This window comes from Lemur catta, chromosome 13, assembly GCF_020740605.2.
Source record: "Lemur catta isolate mLemCat1 chromosome 13, mLemCat1.pri, whole genome shotgun sequence".
Classification (NCBI taxonomy): domain Eukaryota; kingdom Metazoa; phylum Chordata; class Mammalia; order Primates; family Lemuridae; genus Lemur; species Lemur catta.
This window is the reverse complement of record NC_059140.1, coordinates 81,380,096-81,405,697: the sequence shown is the minus strand read 5'-3', so window position 1 is coordinate 81,405,697 and position 25,602 is coordinate 81,380,096. Positions and strand designations below refer to the sequence as shown.

At 39.9% G+C, this 25,602-nt stretch overlaps 1 protein-coding gene across 11 annotated transcripts in view; it reads right to left on the bottom strand.

The window, feature by feature from the left end:
* The window catches only part of ZMYM5 (zinc finger MYM-type containing 5), a 28,193-nt gene extending 3,420 nt beyond the window's left edge, over window positions 1-24,773 (bottom strand). The window contains exons 1-7 of one of the 11 annotated variants that reach the window (XM_045567700.1): window positions 24,730-24,750; window positions 22,388-22,453; window positions 16,614-17,109; window positions 16,286-16,376; window positions 8,096-8,381; window positions 6,684-6,849; window positions 5,122-5,334 (exon numbers count right to left, since the gene is read on the bottom strand). In XM_045567700.1, the coding sequence (XP_045423656.1) occupies window positions 5,122-5,334; window positions 6,684-6,849; window positions 8,096-8,381; window positions 16,286-16,376; window positions 16,614-17,099 (1,242 nt within the window). In that variant the 5' untranslated portion in view covers window positions 17,100-17,109; window positions 22,388-22,453; window positions 24,730-24,750. The other 10 variants (XM_045567697.1, XM_045567699.1, XM_045567698.1 and 7 more) reach the window with 10 other exon arrangements.
* Window positions 24,774-25,602: the final 829 nt, after the last annotated feature.

The window sequence follows — 25,602 nt, the reverse complement described above, 5'->3', positions numbered from 1 at the left end:
AATGGCATTCTACTGGGTATACACAACTTAAACACCATATACAATGGAGCTGAAGAAAAAGAGCCTGGTTCTGTTTTAATTTTGAGAGCAATATGGCAGCAATGAAGTAAAAAAAAAAAGCAAAAGAGTAACATTATCAAATTTGTACTTTCCAAAGATTACTCAATTGTATTATGAATTTCCAATCTTATATGAGGAAGCAAGATCAGAGGTATAAAGATCAGTTAGAAAGCTGTGGTAGTAACTCTGGGAAAAGAAGACAGTAGCTATGTCTAAAATTATATCAGTAGAGATAGTATAGAGTTGAGAGATGCTAACGAAGTAGAATCTGGATTAGCTAGTAAATGAGAGTTGCTCTGGAGGCTAAGGAAGAAGGAAGAGTAAAGAATGATTCAAGGCTGGGCCCAGTGGTGCATGCTGGTAATACTAGCACTCTGGGAGGCTGAGGTGGGTTGATCGCTTGAGGCCAGGGGTTCAAGACCAGCCTAAGCAAGAGCGAGACCCTTTCTCTACAAAACAGAAAAATAAGCCAGGCGTGGTGGCATGCACCTGTAGTCCCAGCTACTTGGGAGACCAAGGCAGGAGGATGCCTTGAGCCCAGGAGTTTGAAATTGCACTGAGCTACGATGATGCCACTGCACTCTAGCCCAGATGAAAGAACAAGACCCTGTCTCAAAAAAAAAAATTCAGTCTCTGCATGAGGATCTGATTGGATGGCGGGGTCATTCAATGATATGGGAAACAAAGAAATAAAGCAGGTTTTAGAGATTCAGTTTTAGACACAGTGAGTTTGAAGTACACTCATGTGCCACATAAGAAAATTTCAATGATGGACCACATGTATGACAGTAGTCCTCTAAGATTATAATGGAGCTGAAAAATTCCTGCTGCCTAATGATGTCATAGCCGTGCAACCAAGTGTTTGTGGTGATGCTGGTGTAACCCACTGTACGACCAGTTGTTTAAAGTACAGCACAATTTGTGCAGTACATAATACTTGATAATGATAATAAACAACTATATTAATGGTTCATGTATTTATTATACTTTTTTTTTTTTGAGACAGGGTCTTGCTCTGCTGCCCTGGCTGGAGTACAGTGGCATCATCATAGCTCACTGCAACCTCAAAACTCCAGGGCTCAAATGATCTTCCTGCCTCAGCCTCCCAGTACCTGGGACTACAAGCACACCCCACCACACTCAGCTAATTTTTCTATTTTTTGTAGAGGTGGGGTCTTGCTCTTGCTCAGGCTGGTCTCACACTCCTGACCTCAAGTAATCTTCCCACCTTAGCCTCCCAAAGTGCTAGGATTGCAGGTGAAAGTCACTGCACCCAGCCCAATATATATATATTTTTTTACGAGACAGTGTCTCACTATGTTGCCCAGGCTGGAGTGCAGTGGCTATTCACAGGTGTGATCATAGGGCACTACAGCCTCAAACACCTGGGCTCAAGTTATTCTCCTGCCTCAGCCTCCCAAGTAGCTGGGACTACAGGCATAGACTACCACACCTGGAATTCGTAATTTTTTTAGCTGATTCTTTTTGTGCTTACTTCCCAATCTCATAGTAATGTTTGTATCACTATTTGCTAATTTTTTTCTTCCCAGCTTTAAGTGTCCATTGACTTCTCAATGAGGAATATGAAAACTTAGCTTTCCCTCCTCTCATCACACTCATCATCTATGCTCAACACCAGACCACCTACTTACCCTTTGGTTACAGGATTTCTTGGGTAGGATGGTGGTTGTGAGGGACTGTCCTGTGCACTGCAAGATGTTTAGCAGCTCTCCTGGCCTCTATCTGCTAGATCCCAGCAGCACCCTCCAGGTATGATAGTCAAAAATGTTTCCAGACATTGGCAAATACCCCACGGTGGATAAAATTACCCCGGTTGAGAATCACTGGCTTAGATCAGATTCAGTCTTTGCATTTTATGACTGTGTATATTATTCAGCAATAAGCCACTAAGTACAAGATTTCAGATTTTTTTCTTATGGTGTTCATAGATCACTGAGGCTTTCTCTATTGGCCTCAGAAGGCCTGCCACCAATCATTTCAAAACACTTATGTGCTAGTAATGGTGGTGGTGGGGGTTGGGAAGCACATTTATAAAACATACAACTTTATTATACAGAAATATCATGGTTATATTTGCCAAATGTTTATGAGTTATGAGTTACTCTGTATTACTGAAATACACATAGCAGAATGAACACTTTCTTCTATGGGATCAGAATAGCAAGGAATAGTTATTAAAGAAAGTCTGAATTTACAGCTGCTGCCTATTTTGACTATGCATATTTCTTCATTTCTATGCCCTCTTCTGGTGTCCATTTAGGAGTTAAAAACTTATAATCTAGGTGCAAGCCTAATGTTTTTCAGAGGAGAGCATTATGCTATTTGTCTAAAGTTTATGAGCTCACTGCCCTGAACAAAAACTCAGATACAGGTAAATCATCAGGTAAAAAAATAAAAAAGACTTGGAAAATATTAAGACTTAACAGTTTTATACTATCAAATTAGAAGCTCATGAGGTTACTTTTGCTATGGGTTTTCTTTGAAAAGATAACTTAAAATATTAGGTCTTTCTGTATTTTTAAATTTTTCATTATAATTTTCTATAAGCCAAAATCTTATTAAATATTAGGTGCAGTACATATGAAGAAAACAAATTTAACCTAAGTAAGCCTTTCTTATAAAAATAACATACAAGTCAACTATGGGTATCTACTGTTTCTTCTGTTCAGTAAAAGCCTGGCACTTCACAGTTACTCTTCCCTAAAGATAACCACTTAAATTCTTATCCAGTGAAATGGGGGTTAAGAATATGCCTGGTTTAACATTTTTGGTGCATCTCAAATTATTTATTTACTTATTTATTTTTATTTCAGCATATTATGGGGGTACAAAAGTTTAGGTTATGTATATTGCCCATGGCCAAGTCAGAGCTTCAAGCGTGTCCATTCCCCAGATGCATCTCAAATTAATTTTTGTGTATGGGAGGAAATGGGGTCAGGGTTCACTTATTTCTGTAAAAACAAAAAATTGTTCCAGCACCATTTGTTTAAAAACCTTGTTTTTCCTATCAAAATGATTGGTACTTTCTTCTAAAATCCACTATCTATGTGATTCTATTTCTGAACCACCTTCTTTCCTACTGATCTATTTGTCTATATTCCAATATCATACTGCCTTGATTATCGTAGTTTTTTAATCTCTTAAAATCAAGTAGTTGATAATTCCTTAACTCATACCATAAAAAAGTTAATTCAAGATGAATGACAGACCTAAAAATAAAAGCTAAAACTAAAAAGTCTCTAGGAGAAAATGTAGGAAAATACACAACTTTGGTAGCCAGATTCCTGAAATAGGACACAAAAAGTAGCAAAGAAAAGAAGCAAATAAATTAAAATAAGCTGAAGTTGTGAATAGACAAAAGAAGATATGAGTCATAAAAATTGTTAGGTCATTAAATATGAAATGCCTGATTTCGAATCAAAAATGTAGTTTATTATATGTCAAATAAGAAGCAGTACAATTAATGAAATTACGTGGCTAAACTATTGACACAGTTTTGCCCTTTTTTCTTTTTTTGAGGGAGTCTCACTCTCTTGCCCAGGCTAGAGTGCCGTGGCATCAGCCTAGCTCACAGCAACCTCAAACACCTGGGCTCAACCTATTCTCTTGCCTCAGCCTCTGAAGTATCTGGGACTACAGGCACTTGCCACCACGCCTGGCTAATTTCTCTATTTTTAGCACAGACAGGGTCTCGCTCTTGCTCAAGCTGGTCTCACTCTTGCGCAGACTAGTCTTGAACTCCTGAACTCAAGTGATCCTCCCGCCTCAGCCTCCCAGGATTACAAGAGTAAGCCACTGTGCCTGGCCACAGTTTTGCCATTTTAACGGTAGCTTGTTTATGCCAACAGTGAAGAAGCCTGGAGAGCAAGTGGTAATGAAATCACAAAAGGCGTTTTCCACAGCTTGTTGAGAATTGAATATTTTTCCTTGCAAAAAGTAGTCTAAAGCCTGGAAGAAATGGTAGTCAGTTGGTGCAAGGTCTGGCGAATACAGTGGAAGACAGAATGTTTCCAAGTCCAGCTCCTGGAATTTGAGCAGTGTTGTTTGTGCAATATGTGGTCAAGTGTCTTGCAAGAGGACTGGCCTGTTACTATTGACCAATCTCGGCTGCTTAATCGCAAGTATCCTCATTTTGTCAAATTGGTTGCAGTAGACATCTGCTGGAATGGACTGATCATGTTTCATGAAGCTATAGTGGATAATACTAGCTCTGGACAACCAGACAGACACCATTAGCTTTTTCTGATGAATATTCGGTTTTGGACTGTGTTTCAGCACTTCATCTTTATTCATCCATGTGCTAAACCCTCGCAATTGTCAAAAAGAATCCATTTTTCATCATACATAACAATATAGTGTAGAAATGGTTCGCCTTTGTGTAGTGACAGCAGAGAAAGGCAAGCTTTCAGATGATTTCTCTTCTCATCTATCCAGCTCCTTTACCTTGCCAATTTGTTTCAAATGGTCCAGTATTGTTGGAATAGTAACCTCAAATCTTGCTGCTAATTCACGTGTAGGTTAAGATGGATTTGCTTCCACTACAGCTTTCAGCTCATCATTATCCACCTTGGTCTCAGGTCGCCAACGTGGCTCATTTTCAAGATTAAAGTCACCAGAATGGAACCTCTCAAACCATGGACGTACTGTGCATTCATTAGCCACATCCTTCTCAAACACTTCATTGATATTTCAAGCTATCTGCACCACATTGGTTCCACAATGGAACTCATATTCGAAAATAACACAAATTTTTGACTTATCCATAGTTTCCAAAAAATTCCTCTAAAAAGAAATTTGAAAGATAATCACAAGCCAAACCATGTGTTTGAGAGACTGAGGATGTACCTTCACAATAAAAATAAAACTGTAAGTGTCAAATGAAAGTGAAATGTCAGAGATTTCAACTGTCAAACTTAGTACTTAAGGAAATCAAGTATCTCATACTTAATAAATGAGATTCTAAAATAAATCTGGCTAATGCAAGCTAACAGGGTCAATCTATTGACACCTGATCATTTAAGGCTCATTAAAAAGAATTACCTGTTTATATCTGTTAACACAACTTTGGCAGCAAAATCTCTTCTCCTGGCCTCCAATCATCAGGATGTTGTTTCCAGTACTTTTACTGGGCATGTACTCTCCACACTGTTCACAGCAGTTCATTGTTAGACCATTGGCCAATCTGTACTTATTAAAGCAATGGTTACTGCACAGTTTATGTGTTACATTATTTACACTGACTTCGTGGCGAATCTAAAAGAAAAACCAGAATTTATTAACTAAAGTAAGTGAACCACATTAGTACAGTAGGCAAAGAGATAACTAGTTTCTGCAACATAAATAAAGAACCCCTAATAATATCTTAATGGGAGATATATTCAGGGGGAAAAAAAAAGCATGTTTCATTATTCTTTCAATTTTTTCTTTATAAAAATTATTCTTTGAATTTAGAAGAGGAAAAATAAGATGTATAGAACAAAAAGCAATAAAATCAGTAATAACTTCCCTAAAGATATTTAAGAATGACAGAAAATAAACTGGTTTAAAAGATTTTTTTTTTTTTTTGATGCAGTCTTGCTATGTTGCCTTGAATGGTCTCAAACTCCTGGGCTCAAGTGATTTTGATATGACCTGCTTAAAGGAAATGGATCAGGCTGGGTGTGGTGGCTCACGCCTATAATCCTAGCATTCTGGGATGCCTAGGTGGGAGGACTGCTTGAACTAAAGAATTTGAGACAAGCCTGAGCAAAAGCAAGACCCTGTCTCTACTAAAAATAGAAAAATCAGCTGGGCATTGAGGCACAGGCCTGTAGTCCCAGCTATTTGGGAGGCTGAGGGAGGAGGATAGCTTGAGCCCAGAAGTTTGAGGTTGCAGTGAGCTATGATGATACCACTATACTCCAGGGTGACAGAGAGTGACTAAGTATCAAAAGAAAAAAAAAAAAGAAAGAAAAAGATCAGTAATTTTTAGGCAGTATTATAAAGTACACTGCCCTAGAACATTTATGGGAGGGGCTAAGGGAATCAATATTATCTATATTGAAGATGGTGCCTGTATATTTATAACTAGGGTGGTTCTTACTGTGGTAAATGAGATATAACTGTGCCCCTGATCTGTATGGCTCCAGGGTAACCAACACCAAATCTAGTTACCAAAGACTTTGTAAAATGAGGACTGCCTATATACATGTTTCTTCCTCTTCTAGCCACTGGTAGGATTGCAATACCACTTACTTAATGTTTAGCAAATGGAACATTCACTCTACTCGTTCCACATGTTCTCATACCAGGATCTGTTGCTTCCTTCATGTCCTGAAACTACATTTTTATTTAGCATTGCTAATACGAACAAAATCCATTATAAACAATTGTTTTGTTTATAAGCACAACCAATTCCACAGAAACAGATGTGTATTTTCCATACTATGCAAATGGGATATTTATTTGTAAGAAAGTTCTAACATATCCTTATTCTTCCGTTTATCTTAATGGTGTACATCTAGGACATGTGCATTATGTAGATGACAGAGCATATAATAGCACTTAAAAGTTAAAACTATCCCTGTTAGTCTAAATAACAACCTAGGTATAAAAATCCAGACCTCTGTTAATTTACTACAGATTGTACATCTTGATTTATTAAAAACTCCTTTTTTAAGATTCTGGTTGTCTTCACAGGGAGACAGACAAGATGTACTATAAAATTCTGGGAAGGATTTGCTTGATTCCACCAGAGGAACAACTGTAGCCTTCTTTGTAGCTGCATTTCTGAAACACAAGGGATAGACACACAATTTCAGAACACTGCATTTTAATAAAAGTCACATTTATGAACAATAATTGATACTTTTCATTTTCTTATGATTTAATCCTAGGAATCAACAATAATTTTTTTTTTTTTTTTTTTTTTGAGACAGAGTCTCACTTTGTTACCCGGGCTAGAGTGAGTGCCGTGGCATCAGCCTAGCTCACAGCAACCTCAAACTCCTGGGCTTAAGCGATCCTACTGCCTCAGCCTCCCGAGTAGCTGGGACTACAGGCATGAGCCACCATGCCCGGCTAATTTTTTTGTATATATATTTTTAGTTGGCCAGATAATTTCTTTCTATTTTTAGTAGAGACGAGGTCTCACTCTTGCTCAGGCTGGTCTCGAACTCCTGACCTCGAGCGATCCACTCGCCTCGGCCTCCCAGAGCTAGGATTACAGGCGTGAGCCACCGCGCCCGGCCAACAATAATTTTTGGATGTAGCAAAACCCACTTTTGGCTTCACTGCTAAGAGTTCTTTTCTTTTTTGTTTTGAGACACAGTCTCACTCTTGTTGCCCAGGCTAGAGTGCCATGGCATTAGCCTAGCTCACAGCAATCTCAAACTCCTGGGCTTAAGCGATCCCACTGCCTAAGCCTCCCCAATTGCTGGGACTACAGGCATGGGCCACCATGCCTGGCTAATTTTTTCTATATACATTTTTAGTTGTCCATATAATTTCTTTCTATTTATTTAGTAGGGACAGGGTCTCGCTCTTGCTCAGGCTGGTCTCAAACTCCTGAGCTCAAACGATCCACCCCCTTCGGCCTCCCAGAGTGCTAGGATTATAGGCGTGAGCCACCACGCCCGGCCAAGAGTTCTTAAATAATATGGAAAGAGAAGAGTCGGAGGTAAAAGTCTTTTGTACTAATAGTATAAGAACCTTGCTATAAGTTCTTAAGATTTTTAGAATCATTAAAAAATGCTGGTAGAACTAATGTGTAACATGGGGAAATGGGAGGCAAAGGTAGTGGCAGGGAGGGGGCAATTTACTCCCATACCTATGTTCTATTTTCCTGCCAGGAGTAAATACAGCACAAGTGAGTCCACAGCTCTGATACACCATACAACTCAAGCGCAATACACTTGAAGACACTCCTGCAACAATTCTACCCATGAATCTATTTAAATCTGCAATTACATACAAAATACTTATTTATACCACTAGTATTCAACCATGTGGAAAAATGTTGAAAGGTACTGCTTACTTTTTACATGTTACACTTCGTGTCTTTCGAGTACGTTTATGAGAGAAGGAAGAAAGGCAGGTGGTAGAACAAAAAAGGTGAGCTGATCCTTTTCGTTGATAAGCTGTCTGTCCCTTCTGTAAAGGTTTTCTGCAATATGCACAAGTGATCTTAGCTGGTTTAGTAAGTTGCTGTTGGGCTGAAGGCTGGAAATTCTGTTTAGGAAGCGAGGCCACTGGTGATAAAGAATGCACCCCTGGCTGCTTCTGATTACGGGGAAATGAAGCTGACTGGGAGATCCAAGAATCTTAAAAATGAAACATACAAGAAAAAATCATGGAATAAATCAAAATTTACATCAGAAAAATATTTTAAATTTTTATTTAAGAGATTAAGTGAATAGTGAGGCAGCTGTATAAGCACATGGTTAAGGCCAGACAGCCTCCATGCACAATCCCAAGGGAAATATCCATTTTATATTCCAAGTGAATGATACTCCATTGTGCTGACAACAATAAAAAAATACATGGTGGCCCCTGGAGTTGTGCAATCAGTTCTTAAGTCAGACTCCACAGGTTCAAAATGTAACTCCTAAGCTATACAAATATATATATACTATACAAATATATTAAGCTCTGTCTTGGTTTTCTCAGCTATAAACTGGTTTACAATACCTAACTCACCAAGTGTTATGAAGAATAAATGAGACAATGCATATGGCAAAGCACTGCCTGGCACACAGGGTACACAACAAATATTAGCAACTTTTTCTTCCCTAAGCGGAAAGTATTAATACATTTATAGAACAAAGCAAAGGGCATATATAATACATACACAGATAACTATAGTAAAAGCTTGACTATCCAGAACCCTTGAGGAATGTGGTAGTATGGCAGTTTATATATATAATATCCATGTTCATAAGTTTCCCCCAACATTATGAAAAATTTTAAGCATACAGAGATGCTGAAAGAATTTTACACTTAACATCCATATACCCAACCAACTAGATTCAACACTATTTTACTGTTTTTGCCTTATCACATATTTTTTTTTTTTTTTTTTTGAGACAGAGTCTCACTCTGTTGCCAGGGCTAGAGTGAGTGCCGTGACATCAGCCTAGCTCACAGCAACCTCAAAACTCCTGGGCTCAAGCAATCCTGCCTCAGCCTCCCAAGTAGCTGGGACTACAGGCATGACGCCACCATGCCCAGCTAATTTTTCTATATATTTTTAGTTGTCCAGCTAATTTCTTTCTATTTTTAGTAGAGACAGGGTCTCGCTCTTGCTCAGGCTGGCAACACATCTTTTTTAAACATATTTCAGGTAAATTGCAGACATTAGTATACTTCCCTTCAAAATACTTTAGATATAACACTTTGATGCAAGCAAATCTTTCTACAATTATTTCCCGGGCTTCTAAAATATTATTTCACAGGCATTAATATAAACAGTGGATTACTCAGGAAAGCCTTAGCTTTCCTAATGTTACACAGGGACTGCTACATCATATAGTACTGTTAGCTTCAAAATGGTAAATATTTATACCATCGAAAGAGAAACTAGAGTACATAAAATGGTACAGTATTACTTATAGGTGAGGTGCTTCTCAAACTTTAACATGCACATGAAGTCACTTTGGAATCTTATTTAAATGGAGATCTAAATCAGGAGGTGGAGGCTGGGTGCGGTGGCTCATGCCTGTAATCCTAACACTCTGGGAGGCTGAAGTGGGAGGATTGTTTGAGCTCAGGAGTTCGAGACCAGCCTGAGCAAGTGCGAGACTCCGTCTCTACTAAAAATAGAAAGAAATGATTTGGACAGCTAAAAATATATATAGAAAAATTAGCCGGGATGGTGGCACATGCCTGTAGTCCCAGCTACTCAGGAGGCTGAGGCAGGAGGATTGCTTGAGCCCAGCAGTTTGAGGTTGCTGTGAGCTAGGCTGATGCCACGGCACTCTAGCCTGGGCAACAGAGTGAGACTCGGTCTCAATAACAACAAAAAAATCAGTAGGTCAAGGAAGGGCCTGATACTCTGCACTTCTAACCAACTCTCAGATGATGGTGAAGCTTTGCGAAACAAGGCCCTAGAGTATAGAATTATTTTGTGATCTGTCTCAAAAATAACTTGTCCATTAGCAAAAGGCCTGTGATTGTCCACCTGTCACTGTAGCAAAGGCTTCTCACAATACTACCTACCTATCTAACAAACATACTATTTCATATCTATACTCATATCTAAATTACCACCTACTGCTTCAAACCTCCTTTGTCCTATTTTCAAATTATTTTATTTTACAGGCAAAAACAGTACAAAGCAAGTAACAAAAGGAATTCTTTCAGTTCCTCAGGATGGCAAATCAAGTATATCTAAATAAATTTTACATTCAGGTTAACAATTTAACCTTTTAATTTCTCTTTGTGTTAATGTTTTTTCTCAATTTTATTACAGAAAATTATTCATCACACCTCTTTCTGTTCCATTTGTCTCTTGCTCTTTCTGGGTCATTAATTACATGTTCTTTTCATAAAGGGTCATAGGTCTCATATTCTTTTCTGTGTTTCCCACCCTTTTGGCTATGATTCACTCTGGCTACTCTTTTCTGATATACCTTCTAGTTCATATTCATACTCTCTTCAGCTGTGCCCCGTTTACAGTTAAAATGTACAGTTTCTTAAAATCTGTGCCCGATAACCCTCTTACCCTGAACCCTTGCAGGTGCACTTTTAATTAAAATCATTTTTCTTTAGAGATAGGGTCTTGCTCTGTCACTTAGGCAGAAGTGCAGTGGTGTAATCATAGCTCAAGTGATCCTCCCAAGTAGCTGGGATTATACGGTGATAGGCTAACTTCTGTCTTTTTTTCTTTTGATTTTCCTTTTTTTTTTTTTTTGAGACAGAGCCTCGCTCTGTTGCCCGGGCTAGAGTGAGTGCCGTGGCGTCAGCCTAGCTCACAGCAACCTCAAACTCCTGGGCTTAAGCGATCCTACTGCCTCAGCCTCCCAAGTAGCTGGGACTACAGGCATGCGCCACCATGCCCAGCTAATTTTCTCTCTATATATTTTTAGTTGGCCAGATAATTTCTTTCTGTTTTTCAGTAGAGACGGGGGTCTCACTCTTGCTCAGGCTGGTCTCGAACTCCTGACCTCGAGTGATCCACCCGCCTTGGCCTCCCAGAGTGCTTGGATTACAGGCGTGAGCCACCGCGCCCGGCCATTGATTTTCCTTTTTTTAAAAATTTCAAAATATTAAGCAGGTACAAATGTTTTTGTTACATGAATATACACTGTATAATGCTGACGTCAGGGCGTTCAGGGTGCCTATCACCATGACAATGTTCACTGTACCCGAATTTTTCTTTTGATTTTCTATCATACAGTGTCCTGCCTTCTCATACCTCAGGTTCCTTTTTATTATTTTTATATGAAAGTGTAAAAAAACTCTAAGGTTCTAGATGTTAGGACTTCATTCCAAAGCTTGGAAGAGTTTTTTGTTTTGTTTTTTTTTCTTACCAGTAGTCCTCTTGTAGGGCCCCTGTGAGTCTACTGAAAGACCCACTTAGCTTCTCAGCCTTTCTCAGCAGCCTTTTCTGGAACTGAACACATACTCACGAGGCAAAGCAGCCCCAAGTACTATGATTACTTCTCTGAGGCTTCTTCTCTCAGATCTTGGAACCCTAATTTTTCTACTCTATGATGCCTTTAAATAGATATTTTATATACTTTTGCCATTTTCCTCTAGTTATTCTCAGCAGGAGGGATAGAAATTACCTAATTATCAGAGGTGCAAATCACTAGAATCAGTATCGTGGCCAGAAATGTTTATAATGCAACAAAAATACAACATAGATACAAGAGTAATTTCTAAGTATTTTCTGTCATGAGTTTTTTTACTGTTTATATCAAGGTATGTAGTAACTGGAGAACTTTCACTGGAAAGGATTAAATGGCTCAGGGGTCCATCCTGAAGAATTAAACCCTATTTTCATAAAATGGAAAGCACAGTTCTATATGTACTTTATGAAGAGCCATAATTTTTCATGATGGAATTGAACCTATGAGCCCTGGATGTAAATATAACTCAACTTCAGAAATCCTTGCCTTTTGTGGGGCGGGTACTAAAAAAACCTTCAATTTATTTAAGTGGGAAGTATACAGCAACTAAAGACACTCGGGAGGAGTTTTGACTTCAAATAATAACATTATAATAATAATAATATAATCACTGCCATTTTATTCTCACAGTTTCCTGGTAAAAAATGATTCGTTTTACTAATGCTGACAGCAAGTAAAAACAAAATCTAGGGTCAACACTAAAAATAGACTGCTTTTACTATTTTATATTAAAGTTAAACAGTGAAAAAGAGCAATGACAACAAAAAGACCATCCTTTTGACAAGTGACCTAATCTTTAAGAAAACTTCAAATATTCACTTGTTTTTTACTATCACCTGAAAATCTGGTAAACATTTTCTTTAGAATTCCAGATTAAATCTTATTATTTAAAGGATATAGTTCTGTAACTTTTGTTCCCCAAAATAAACCTTTAGAGAACCCAGGAACATTGTAAATTTATCCATACTTCATAGACAATACAAATTCATTGCCCTATATCATAAAATAGTTTAGATGTAGTTATAAAGACCTTCTGCTTCATTTTTATGAATGAGGGCCAAATGCGTTATTTAATGCATTTAGTCTTTATTAACATTTTAAAATTATCGATACTTCATGTGATGAGAAAAATCAGAAATATAAAATATAGTTTTGGATTAATAAAAGGATGACAATAATAAAAATAAATCCAAGAGTAATCAAGCCTGCTTTCAAACAACCTTGGCAATTGTCAATTATGCCCACAATTTGAGTGGAATGATAGTATTGTATCTAACTACTGTATGATTTTTTACAGTTAAGTATTAGTCTATATTATGCTTTTATATTGAAAAACATCTATTTACCCACGTCCACCATTAAATATATATCAACTTAATACAGAAGGTGAAAACTGGTCTTGAAGACTAAAACATAAAAGAAATAAATGGCAATGTTTCTAGCTGAAACTTCACTGAAGAGCTTCTATTTATATATGATTAAATTCATGTTTATATAAACATGAATAGCATCTAAAACAAGCAGTAAATAAATATCTGAAATTTATAATTATAAAAGTAGTATGTAAGAGAAATAAACAGATCCTAAAGGATGATTTTCAATGTACATCATTTCAAAGTCTTCAATACCTTCTTCACTGCCTGTAAGTCTAACATATCCTTCAATATAGAGATCACAAATTTTTTATGTTATTTCTCAGGTTTAAATATCAATAAACAAAAGATGTACATAGTAATAAATGGATGACAGACATGAATTTAAGCAAATTCATTAAACAGTTGCAAATATATTTTTAAAAGGTTAATAATATGCAAATTAAGATGATACCACCTTTTAGTTTAGCAAACTTTAGGTAATATTCCTACACCTGAGTGCTTACAATACAGAAAAAAAACCCTCTTTTTTTTTACAGACAGCACTGAAAAAGAACTCTTATGTTGTAAGAAAAGTAATACAACTTTTTGGTGGGAGGAATTTTGCATTAACCATCAAATGCTTAAAAATTATGTTGACATTCTGACAGCAAATCTACCTCTAGAAACTTTTCGAGAAAATAAGCATGCCAAACTCACAGAGATGTTCATGAGAAACTTTGTTTATAAGTTCAAAGAGTAGAAATAACCCCAAATAATAAATTATTATTCATAAACTTAAAAAGATAATTGTATTTGATATGAGCTAATAACACATTGATGAAATGTTCAATGCTTCCCTGAGGCCAAGAATAAGACAAGGTTTTATATGCTTACCACTTCCATTCTGCATTGTATTAGAAAAAGAGAATTGTGCAAGGCCAAACTCTTTCATAATGATACCAAGATTTATTTGCTTTTTTCACTATGTTGGCATTTGTACTAACAGTATAAAAGCAACACTGCTGGCAGTGGAACCAAATTGTACTACTAGCAAATAGTTTCCACTATCATGCACTTGCCAAAAAAAAAAGTATCACTTTCACTTATGGATGTTATTCCAACACCAACTGGTACACCTGCAATATAAGTGTATTGCATAAGTTTAAAGACATGGTCCCCAACAAGACTGTCCTCACTTTAAATACCACCTGCACTTCCCAGTGCCTACAAATCTGGGAGGTTCCTAAGTTTTAATAATTTGCTAAAATAACTCCTAGAACTCAGGAAAGCTCTATATTTATGATTATAGTTTTATTATAAAAAATACAAACCAGGAACAGCCATATGAAGAGACACACAAGGCCTGGAAGGGTCCCAAATGCAGAGCTTTTGGGTCAGCTTTCTGTGGAATCAGTAGCATCATCCTCCTGGCATACTGATGTTTTCACCAACCAAGAGGCTACACTGAGCATCAATGTCTACCGTAGTTTTACTGGGGTTTCACTGAGTAGGCATGACTGATCAAATCATTGGCCAAATGAATGAACTCAGTGTCCAGGCTCGCTCCCCAAGCCTGGGCCAGCTCAAAGACCCAACTGTCTAATCACATGGCTGGTCTTTGTGGTGACCAGCCCCCATCCTGAGTCTTCTCATCTTTTACCATAAATTTAGGTATGAGCCAAGGGGCTCATGAATATAGCACAGATACTTCTAATACTTCGGAAATTTCAAGGATGAATGGATAGATGGATAAATAGACAAATAAATAAATAAAAACCACAGAGCAAAAGACTGAAAACAAACCAAAATCTTAACAGTGATTGGGGTAAGGTGACATATTATTTTCTTACTTCTAACTATGATTTTTTTCCAAATATTCTGTAATAATCACACAGTATTCTCATAACCAGAGGAAAAGACTTAAAAAATAAAGAAAAAACCACTAGCATTCCATTAAAGCAACAACAGTGATTAGGTTCTTAGGTTTCAGTTACTTTTTAGCTGTTTCCTAAAATTCAACAGGCTAAAAGTACTAAAATGGTTAAAAACAAAAGCCCCCCCAACCCCACAGAAGTCCTAAAAAAGCCACAAAAGGAAATTGTTATTTTTTAATAATTTGTTATATTTTATCAGAACAGGACTATCCACATAAAAATTTTAAAAGTAACCATTCTTTGATTTAAAGGCAAGAGAGTTTTCCAACTTTTAAAATCGAACAACTAATAAAATACTGATTTAAAAACTAAAATCCTTTGTGTTATAAGAGATAGCTCAGCAAAAAAAAAAAAAAAGAAAAACTAAAATCCTGTAACCCCAGCACTTTGGGAGGCTGAGGTGGGATGATCACTTGGGGCCAGGAGTTCCAGATCAGCCTGAGCAAAACAAGAAGACTTCGTCTCTACAAAAAATAGAAAAATTAGCCAGGAGTCGTGGCCCGCACCCATAGTCCCAGCTACTTGGAAAGTTGAGGCAGGAGGATCGCTTGAGCCTAGCCCAGGAGTTTGAGGTTGCAGTGAACTATGACGACACCACTGCACTCCAGCCTGGGTGACAGAGTGAGATCCTGTCTCAAAAAATAAATAAATAAAAAACAAAATACCCCCCCCCAAAACAAACCATAAAACAAAGCCTAAAATTTGAGATATGCAGCCCAAAAGTAAACACTTAAAAAGCAAAAACTGGGGGGGGAGGGGATGGAGGTATGACTACATGGTGAGTGCCAGGCGCACTGTCTGGAGAATGGACACGCCTGAGGCTCTGACTCAGGGGGATGGGCGGGACATGGACAATGTATATAACCTGAGCTTTTGTACCCCCATGAAGAGCTGAAATAAAAAAAAAAAAAGCAAAAACTGAAACTTCAAGTTACATAATTACAGATTAAATAAAGTTAAATTATTAAATAATATTACTTTATTCTTTTTGTTGACTACTCATCTTTTTATTCTATGATTTTTATTAAGATAAACAAGGCTGGGGGCAGTAGTTATGGGGGGGGGTTTCAATTAAAACACTTTAGATGTAAATGAATGGGGTAAAACAGATTAAATTCCCCAAATTTCAGAAACCAAACAGACTGTACAGTTCTATTAAGTAAAATGTATTATCTTAATATGAAAGTCAACAGAAATAAAATATTTCACATTTAGGATATAAATGAAATAGATATGAATACTAAAAAGAACAGCCAAAAGTTTATTTGCTTGAGGTAGAAAGAAAATATCATCACTTACTACTTACCAGGACTATGAGTTGCAAATCCTCCATTCTGAAATACATCTCCTGCCACATTCACTCTACCAGGATTAAAAGGCCTTACTCCAGTCTTGGTCTGTGAAGTCAAAGATGGGGTGTACGTTTGTATATTAACACCAAAATTACTTGACTGCAGTCCTTTAGCGACATCTCCCAAGTTGGAATTCTATAGTGATGTTATATGTGTAATTGTTATGTTCGTGTCTTGCTCAGCACTCAGAGCTTATACCTGTTTCTACAGTTGTAACATTAGTAATATGTATTTCAGAGTTGATTCTGTAGTGATAACACTATTACCCATTCCTGAATTTACCTTACTTCTTGAATGACTGGAAGTGGAGAAATCCAAATCTTTGGTTCTGTTTTTAGTTCCAGGAAGTCCCCATTCAGTAAAACTAGAAGAATTTTTCTCCTCCCCTCCATTTGTTTCTATCTCTTCTTCATCATCAATAACAATTGTCTCACTTCTATTTCCCTTCTGAGAAGCCAAATCTCCTGAAGAAGGAAGAATTACGGAATACCTTCCTTGTGGCTTTTCATTTTTTGATGACGCAAATATAAAATTTCTTTGATCAGCTGTCGCAGGAGCAGAAACTGAAGGAGGTTGTATAGATTCAATAAACACAACATCATCATCATCATCTTCCACTGATGAGTTGCTAGATCTATTGACTAAAAGACTAGTTGGATCACCAAATGAATCTCCTATTTTCATGAGACTAGATGTCATAGCTGTTCTCCCTAATAAAGCAGGAGTCTGTTCAGTCAATTCTAATCCTCCCACTGAACATTTATCCATGCCAAAGAACCTGTAAGAGACAGAGAAAAGAAAAAAACAAGTTCTATTATGTTTTTTTGCATTTTACTGCAATGAAATGACACAAGTAAAATTTTAAATTCTGTTCTTTATGTGTTATCTGATACCCATCCCTGTTTTTCCTCTCCTGTCAACCATTTAATATTTACTTCTTTGGAGTTTGATGGAAATTAATGATGCAATTTTTGGCAGCCCTTTAAAAAATACTCAATTTACAGTACTTTACCCTATTAACTTTTTATACTGAAAAAATACATAAGTCTTCCTTTGAACCAGAAAATAGTAACAAAATAATTCTATCAATTACCAATAATCCAAGGTCCTAACACTTATATAGTCCATATGCTTTCATCTACTACAGCATCTGTGATCCAGTCCAATTCCTATTTCTCTAGTATCTTTGTCATTGTTTTTTCAAAAATCTCTGCTTCCAATGTAACTATGTGATTATCTTTTTGCATCTTTCTTGTCCTTATACAGAAAGCTTAAGTACTTTTGTGTCAGGCATTATGCTATGAGCTCAGATCTTCATGATGGTAGGTATAATTTACTCTGTTTTACAGTTTAGAAAATTGAGGCTTTGAGAAGCTAACTAAATTGTTCTAGATAAGTCTGTGTGGGACTTAACTCAGAGCTCTAACTATAGGCCCCAAATTCTTAACTATTCCTGTTATACTAAACATTTTTGTGTACTTACTATGCGCTAAGCTATGATGAAGGAAAGGACCCAGCAGAGAGACAATACTTGAAGAATCTGGGGAAGTGAATAAATGATGGAGCATGGCTCTTAAGCAGATGAGAGATGGGGACACGTGCACAGATGGTAGTAAAACTGATCATATGTATCTCCTCTATCTTAATGGCAAGAGGGCAAAATTAAGTACAATTGAAATGTATGTAAGTATGTAGAAATGACGGGAAGTTGCGGTTGTTTATATATGCTGGCCTCAGTTTTTTGAGAGTAGACTCAAGTGAAAGGGGTGGGAACTGTAAAGGTGTTGAATGATTAAGAAAACTTGCTTCATAAGGCAGTCATCATTCCATTTTAAACATCTCATATCGAAATATGCTAACATTTTTATTCTAAAATTTTCCTAATCTTAATCGGTAATAGTTATAGTCATGTAATAAGTAACATTTATTCTTAATATGTACTATGCCACTAAATATATTAACTCAGTTAATGTTTACTTAAGTGAGGTAGGAACTATTATTTTTCCCACTTTACCAATTAGGAAACTAAGACTTAGAAGATAAGTAATCTGGCCAAGTCTTGAGTGCTGGAAAGGGTAAAGTCAGGATTCAAATCCAGGAAATCTGACTCTAGAACCTATTTCTTAGCCCTGCATTATATGCAATGAATGAGGAAAACAATTTTTTAAAAAAATCACTTATCTTTTACTAAAATAAGCCAACTAATTAAAAATTTTAAAAAATCAATATTCAAATAAGGCTGTTTCAAAGATAAAGAAATAACAAAACTAAGGGACCAGTTCGAAAGGGGCAATAATTCAGTCTAAATAAACTCAGTTATAAAATATGAGAGGTTAATACATGAATTTCTTCAGTCCTTTCTATATCTAATAAAACTTAGAAAAGAACAATTTCTGGAAAAGAGATATATCTGACTCCACAGTATCCCCCTGGCCCCTACTTCCTATTTTACTCTTTTCACAGAAAATAATAGGGTATTCTTCACACTTAGCTCACTGCAGTCATTTCCTTCTGAAACAAAGATTAAGTATTCATTCACTTACTTTTAAGTCCCAGATTATAAATTAAACCACTACTCAAAGCCATTGTGTTTGTAATTTAACCATCAAACAGTTTCTCAATTCCATAAACACAAGACCACAAAGAAGTTCTATTTTTACAATACTGTCCAAAAACAGGTAAGTTCCTGTTTAGCAAATTTGCTATGTGGCACTGAGCAAATTATTTCACTCCATCGATCTAACTGTAAACTGCAAATGAGAACAATCCCTGACGTCAAGGTTTTTATGTTTGTTTGTTTTGAAGACAGGGTCTCAATCTGTAGCCCGGGGCTAGAGTGCAGCTGTGTCATCATAGCTCACTGCAACCTCAAATTCCTGGGCTCAGGTGATCCTTCTGCCTCAGACTCTCGAGTAGAGTAGCTGGGACTACAAGCACACACCACCACACCCAGCTAATTTTTCTATTTCTTTGCAGAGAGGGGGTCTGACTCTTGCTCAGGCTGGTCTTGAACTCCTGAGCTCAACTGATCCTCCTGTCTCGTCCTCCCAGAGTGCTAGGATTACAGGGATGAGCCACTGTGTAGGGCCAACTTCACGGGTTTTAATGAGATAACTGGACATGTAAATCCCTAGTATACTGCCTGAACCACATTAAAGAGTGCAGAAATTATTAAATCCCTTTCCAATGAGAAGGTATTTTAGGCAAATACTTTGCCTACATCCAAGGATTTTTAAAAGTGCCTAATTAAATTAATTTTAAACATTTACCTAATCTTCTTGTGGTATGTTATTCATCCACAAATTATAACTATTTTTGTTTAATTGATTTAAATGTTTAATTGACTTAATTTGGTACAATGAAAATTACTACTGAAAACCACACATCAATGTAAAATCTAAGGAAAATCTGCACAGAGGTGGTCAATATATTACCACTATACAAACAGGCTGAAACCCAAGCAAAATGATTAAATGCAAACTATCCCTAGGGAATGGGTAACAACCTTGTAAATTTAACAGGATATTTAATTGAGGATAAAGATAAGACTTAACACTAAAACGAAGACATAAATAAAGGTAGTATTTAGCTCTCTTCTGGTAGACTATTTTCAGAAATACCTCATACTTTTTTTCCCTGAAGGTTGTTGCATCTCTGTGGATTTACATTGTCCCACAACTAACAGATTTTTCTTAATATAAAGGTGTACTATGATTCTGAAGGTATAACAAAAGTAATGAATAGGAGAAATAAAAATCAACTGAACTACCACCACAAATAACAAGAGAATTACTGCAGGGACTAGGTATGAAATTATTATCTAGAAATCAATAGCCTGATAGGGTTTAATATGGTAGACTGATCACACACAACTAACTTTACTCCCTTCCAAAACTCTGCTAAACAGTAGTCAAGGTCCTACCCACCAGGAAAGGATGAAGAAATAAATGCAACAAAATTTTGTACGATGAGAGCAAGTTGATGAGTGATTAACTCAGCTGACCCGAGACAGCCAAACTCTAAAACAGTGATGGAAAAATCCTCAAAAGGCTAAGGAACCTGTAACACCAGATATTCCTGAAACAAGTGGGTAGATGGCTAAAATGAGGAGGTTGGGAGACTGTAAATCTCTTGCCTCCCATCAGGTTGATGGTGACATGTTCTAGACATGTTCTTGCCCAACCTAGCACAAGTTCTATAACAGAATTTTATTCTTTGGTGAGGAAAGAACATAAGATCCTTGTCTTGGGTTCATCAAGCACTGGTGAATTTTCAATACTATGCGTAAGAAATGTCCCCTCTCCCACTTGATTCCCAAAGAGTTGGCATCCAGACCTCTACCTTCCAGGCAGCAAACCATTCTCTGGCAGACTTCTTTCTCAGAAAGATTCTTCCCTGTGGAACTAACAACAAACAAAAACGAAAACCCTAAAGATAATGACCCATGGGGTCCCTCATTTATCAGTCAAAAGATTACCCTATTGTGAAGCTCCTGGTTGAAAGCTACCCTCTCATTCTTCCATCTGCTTTCTCGTCCCCAAAAGACAAAGCTGGGGATATCTTAAGAAATAACGGAAAAAAATAAAGAGGGTAAGACTATCTACGACTAACTATATATGCATATATATATATGCGTGTCTCCTATAACTTATGGACTAAGCACTTTACCTATTTTTGTACTCTTTACAATCCTCATAACAATATAGAGAAGATAGACATTTATAAAATGCACGTAGTTCAGAGAATAAATGACTTGCCAAAATAAATGCGGGAACAGAGATTTGAATCTCAACATGGCCAGCACCAAAACAAAGTCCTTTGTACTACAGTGTGTTATAAATACCCTAGGAACACCCTGCTAAGAAAAATGGTGTTCTAAGTGGTGATAACTGAGTTAGTGACCTGCTACCCTGTCAACTTCCTTAGTTCCCGTTAGTTTCCTTTCTCTATTTAGTCCATCTAGGACCACATCCACATCCCATTATCTCACCGAACTACTACCATGGAATGTGAAATATCACTCCTTCAGGTATCCTATGAAGATTATCCACTTCAAACTATCTTTTCTAAAAGCTAGACGTAGAATTCTACAACCCGACACTGTCCTAAGATTAATCAATTAAAGAAAGAGATGTGCTGTTAAATATAAGACAGTAAGTGCAACTAAATTAGCAGGGAGCAACAAGGGCAAAGCGAAGGCAGGAATACTACTGTAGGAGATAAACTAATCACTTTAAGTTCGTTTCTATAAGCAACGGAAAACTGATCAAGGTTAAAAGGACAAGACAGGTAAGACCTCAGACTCTACAAATTCCCAGATGATGAAAGTAGAAGCAGAGCTTTAAAAAAAAAAAAATCATCATTTTTTTGACTCCTAATAAAATTATTCATTCAGGCAAGGATTGGTGTAAAAGCCATTAACCCAACAGCTATCGGAGAAAGGGCATTTGTATTGTACCAAAATGAACACATAGATCACTTTCTGGTAGCAACGGAAAAAAACATTAACTTCATAATGGAGGGAGATCAGGCAGTCACTGCGGATTTACTGGTCATCTTAGAATCAGGAATAGTGTGACAATGAGATTATATATCTCCTGACGTGATGCTAGCTAGAGGGCTATCAGTGTACATAAGTTAACAGTCTTTCTCAAATACAAGACAAATACATTGAAAAGAACTTCTCTTCCATAACCTTAAAACAATAAATTATTCAGTAAATTTTTAAAAATCCAACAGCAAACAATCAAACACCACTTTTTTCCCCATCCATTGGAAAGGAAGAAGAAAATGTTAAATGCAAAGCATTTAAAAGAGAGCTAACTTTAAATACTGTTTCGGAACTTGAGAGAGTACCAGTGGTGTAAATAAATACCAGCACCCACTCCCAGTGCCTTCCCAGGGATTACCCTGGCTTGGCTCTGGGGACAGAGGCATCTAAACAATTAGCTTGAAGGCCAAGGCCTGCAAGACAACACAAAGGCAAATCCCACAGGAAGAACACCCTACTGTTGCACTAAGTATTTTAAACAGGAAAGCGGGGTAAAATGACTCACAATCGAAATGTTTCCCTTAATTTCTGCCAAATCCTCACTAGACTGGCTTGAAAGTGATTCTTGCTCCTAGAATGAGAGGAGATGAATGATTTCGTGACGACTAATCGGGACGCAGCACCAACTTCGCAATACAGAGGAAGGAGGAAAACGGATGAACAAGAAGAGGTCAAGGAGTTTCAGCGCTCTGTTATCCTCCCCCACCCAAACGTTGCGGAGAAACCAAGTTCGAAAAAAACTATAGGAACCGGAACACAACACAAAACTAAATCTGCTTTTTCCAATTACAGAATTGGGAGGGATGGGGTGGGCTGAGGGCACCAAACCTGCTCCCAGGAAGGGCAAACGTTGCCTCGACGCCAGCAAGGGATTTTTATTTCCTCCTAAATTTACCCACCCAGCGTCATCCCCGTCACTCTCAGCACGAATTCAGGAGTAGGGGGCGGCTCACGCAACCGCGCTGGGCCCACATTTGCGCCACGCAGCTGCCCTGGGCCCAAGATTTGCCCGCCCTGCAGTCGATGACTGACTGGTTCTAGGTCCGCCATTAGAAACTCCTCAGAAAAAAGTAGAATAAAAAGCTGCGCAGCGCCGGGGAAGAGAAGAGCGAAGGAGGGTACCCGGGGGGCAGAGGCAGCAACTCTCACCCCGAAAAACTTGTGGCCCTCAGCTCCGGCGGACAAGGTGGGAGCGCAGCCCCGAGAGCCGACCTGGGCGCCCCACCCCCCAGCAGGAGAGAAAGGAAAATGCCCCGTGACTCCCCCGGCGACCCCCGCCTCTGGGGCCCGCCTCACCCAGCCCTCCCGGCCTCGCCCGCACTCTCGCAGCCCCAGAGGCCGCGCCGCGGGGTATTAATCCCCGGTCGGTGGGAGGCTCCGGAGGCTGCCCTCACCCATCTCCGCCTCCCCAGTCGCCTCCGCCTCCTCCTCCAGAGGCTGCGCTGCTCCCAGCCACCCCCACTCTCGGCGGCCCTGGACTGGAAAGACAGCGGGGATAAGCCTCACCCGGTTCTGGCTGCGACTCCGCGGAACGAACCTCCCCTCACCCGACCCAACCCCCTTCGGCGACACGCACAACTCCGCTCGGTCCAGTCCCGGCTTTAGCGCTGAGGAAGAGGAAGAGGAGGCGGCGGCTGCGGCGCGGCCGGGCCTGGGGAGGCCCCGCTCTCCGCGCGCTCATTGGCTGGTGGAGGAGGCGGGCCGAGGTGCGTCGGGCACGTCCATTGGCTGCGTCGGCCTTCTTTCAGGACCCACCCTTGGTAGGGTGGTCCGCAGGGCTGTCCGTCAGGGCGGGCCCCCTCCTTCGACTCTGCCCTTTTACTCCTTCCTCCGCTGGCCCTGGGCTCCGGGCCGTGTCCCCTTGCTCCCACCCACCGGGTCTGCCGGGGTCAGGAGCCCGAGTTTGGGGGCCCACCGCACCGGCCTCCGCTCGGCCCCTGGGGCAGGGGGCTCTACGGGCCCGGGACAGCGCGAGAGACTGGGGCGGGGCCGCCTCCCCTCGCCCGGGCCTGGGCGCACAGGCCGCTGCAGCGGCTCCCCACGACTCTGCCCGAGGAGAGGCGCGGCCTCGATGCCCCAACGCCCTCCCTGTCCAGTTGTTTGAAGCCCCCCGCGAGGGCCGAGACCGGGGAGGGGCTGGAACGGGGCCCAGTGGGCAGTCGGGGCCGCGGGTGAAGTGGGACCCTCGGGCGCTCTGAGGGCGGTGGAGGCACTTCCAGCCTCGCCGCGCCCCCGTGGGGAATAGTCCCCCCACCTCCCGTCATGGCTGCAGCAGGAGGAGACGACGTCCTCCATTTTGTCGGAACTGCTGTGGGAACTTGGGACCCATTCAAAACCAAACCCCGTGGGGCCGGGAGACTCGTCCCCGAGAAGCCCCGACTGGGCTCTGCCATTCGGCCGAGGGAACGGCCCCAGCTTCCGGCGTCTGCGTCCGCCGGGCCGCGGGGGACAGGCGCGACGGTGGGGAGCCCCAGACGCCGCTCCCCGCCTCCACAACCAAGATGGAGGGAGCTGCGGGCTCCCCCGGAGCTGGGCTCCCGCCCGTTGGAGGGACCGGGGCGCCCCGCGGCGCCGCCGTCCTTCCCGTTCGCAGCCCCGGGCGCTTGCCCTGCCCCAGCCTCCCCCGGCCTCTCCACCGCCCGCCACGGGCTCCTGGTCCTCAACGGTTGATGGAGGCTCCACTCTACAGCCCGCTCCATCGCTTCGCCCACCCGGGGCGGCCCCCGCGGGGAGAGGCCCCGCGCCCGGGAGCCGAGCCAGGTGCGGACGGCGCCGTGCGCCCCGGGGAGGGCGCGCCCCAGGCCGCCTCCTCGAGGGCCTCGTCTTTTGTTCCTAGTCTACACCTACGTCTTCGGCGGACGTCATGGTGCTGAACGATTTCCAAGACTCCACCTAAAGATGAAGCGATGCCTCTTTCGTCTCGCCCTGGCGGCTGTCAGTGGGATTACAACGGATGGTGTTGGGTGTTAAGGGCCAAAAGCTGCAAGACTGCTTACTGTTATAACTTTTGGCCATATAATGTTAAAGGCTGAAATTTTAACATTGTCAAAGCTATTTCTATAATGTCATAATGTGAGTTTTGTGCCGAAAAATCATTAACCTGCTATCTCGCTTCTGTAAAACTGCTTGCTAAAAACAGTGCCCCAAATGTGGGAATACGACACCCATGTTCTGCATGACCAAGCCCTAAACTGCCCAGATCCTGTTGCACCAGGACATGAGAGTGATGTAATGCTGCTTTTTGCCCCTGTAATCATGCTTGCTCTGCCCCATGATTTTTCACTCACAATAAAAGCTTTCTGCTTCAAAAGTTCACGGCTGCTTTCTGTGCTGCTGCCTTTGGCGGCAGCTCAGGGAGTAGCCATTGGCCAGCTAATAAAGACTCCTGATTTGGCTCAATTCGGTCTTTAGGTGGTCATTTCTTGCATCTCAGACCATAACATTGGGTTTGATAGAAGTTAGTGCAGTACTATGTTGTCATATTTGGAAACAAATAATGTGATTTATTTGAAATACACTTTGAGTCCTCCTCTGTTACTTCTTCTGGAGTATGGCAAAGGCGCAGGTTTGTTCAGTGAAAATCAGACGCAAATCCTTTGTGACTAACGCATGTTCATGGATTGATGAGTGAGATGCTCTGTGAGCCTTTGCATATTACACAGTACTGTATTTCATAGACAATTATAATATCGCCAACTTTTTTTAGGTCCTCAATTACTG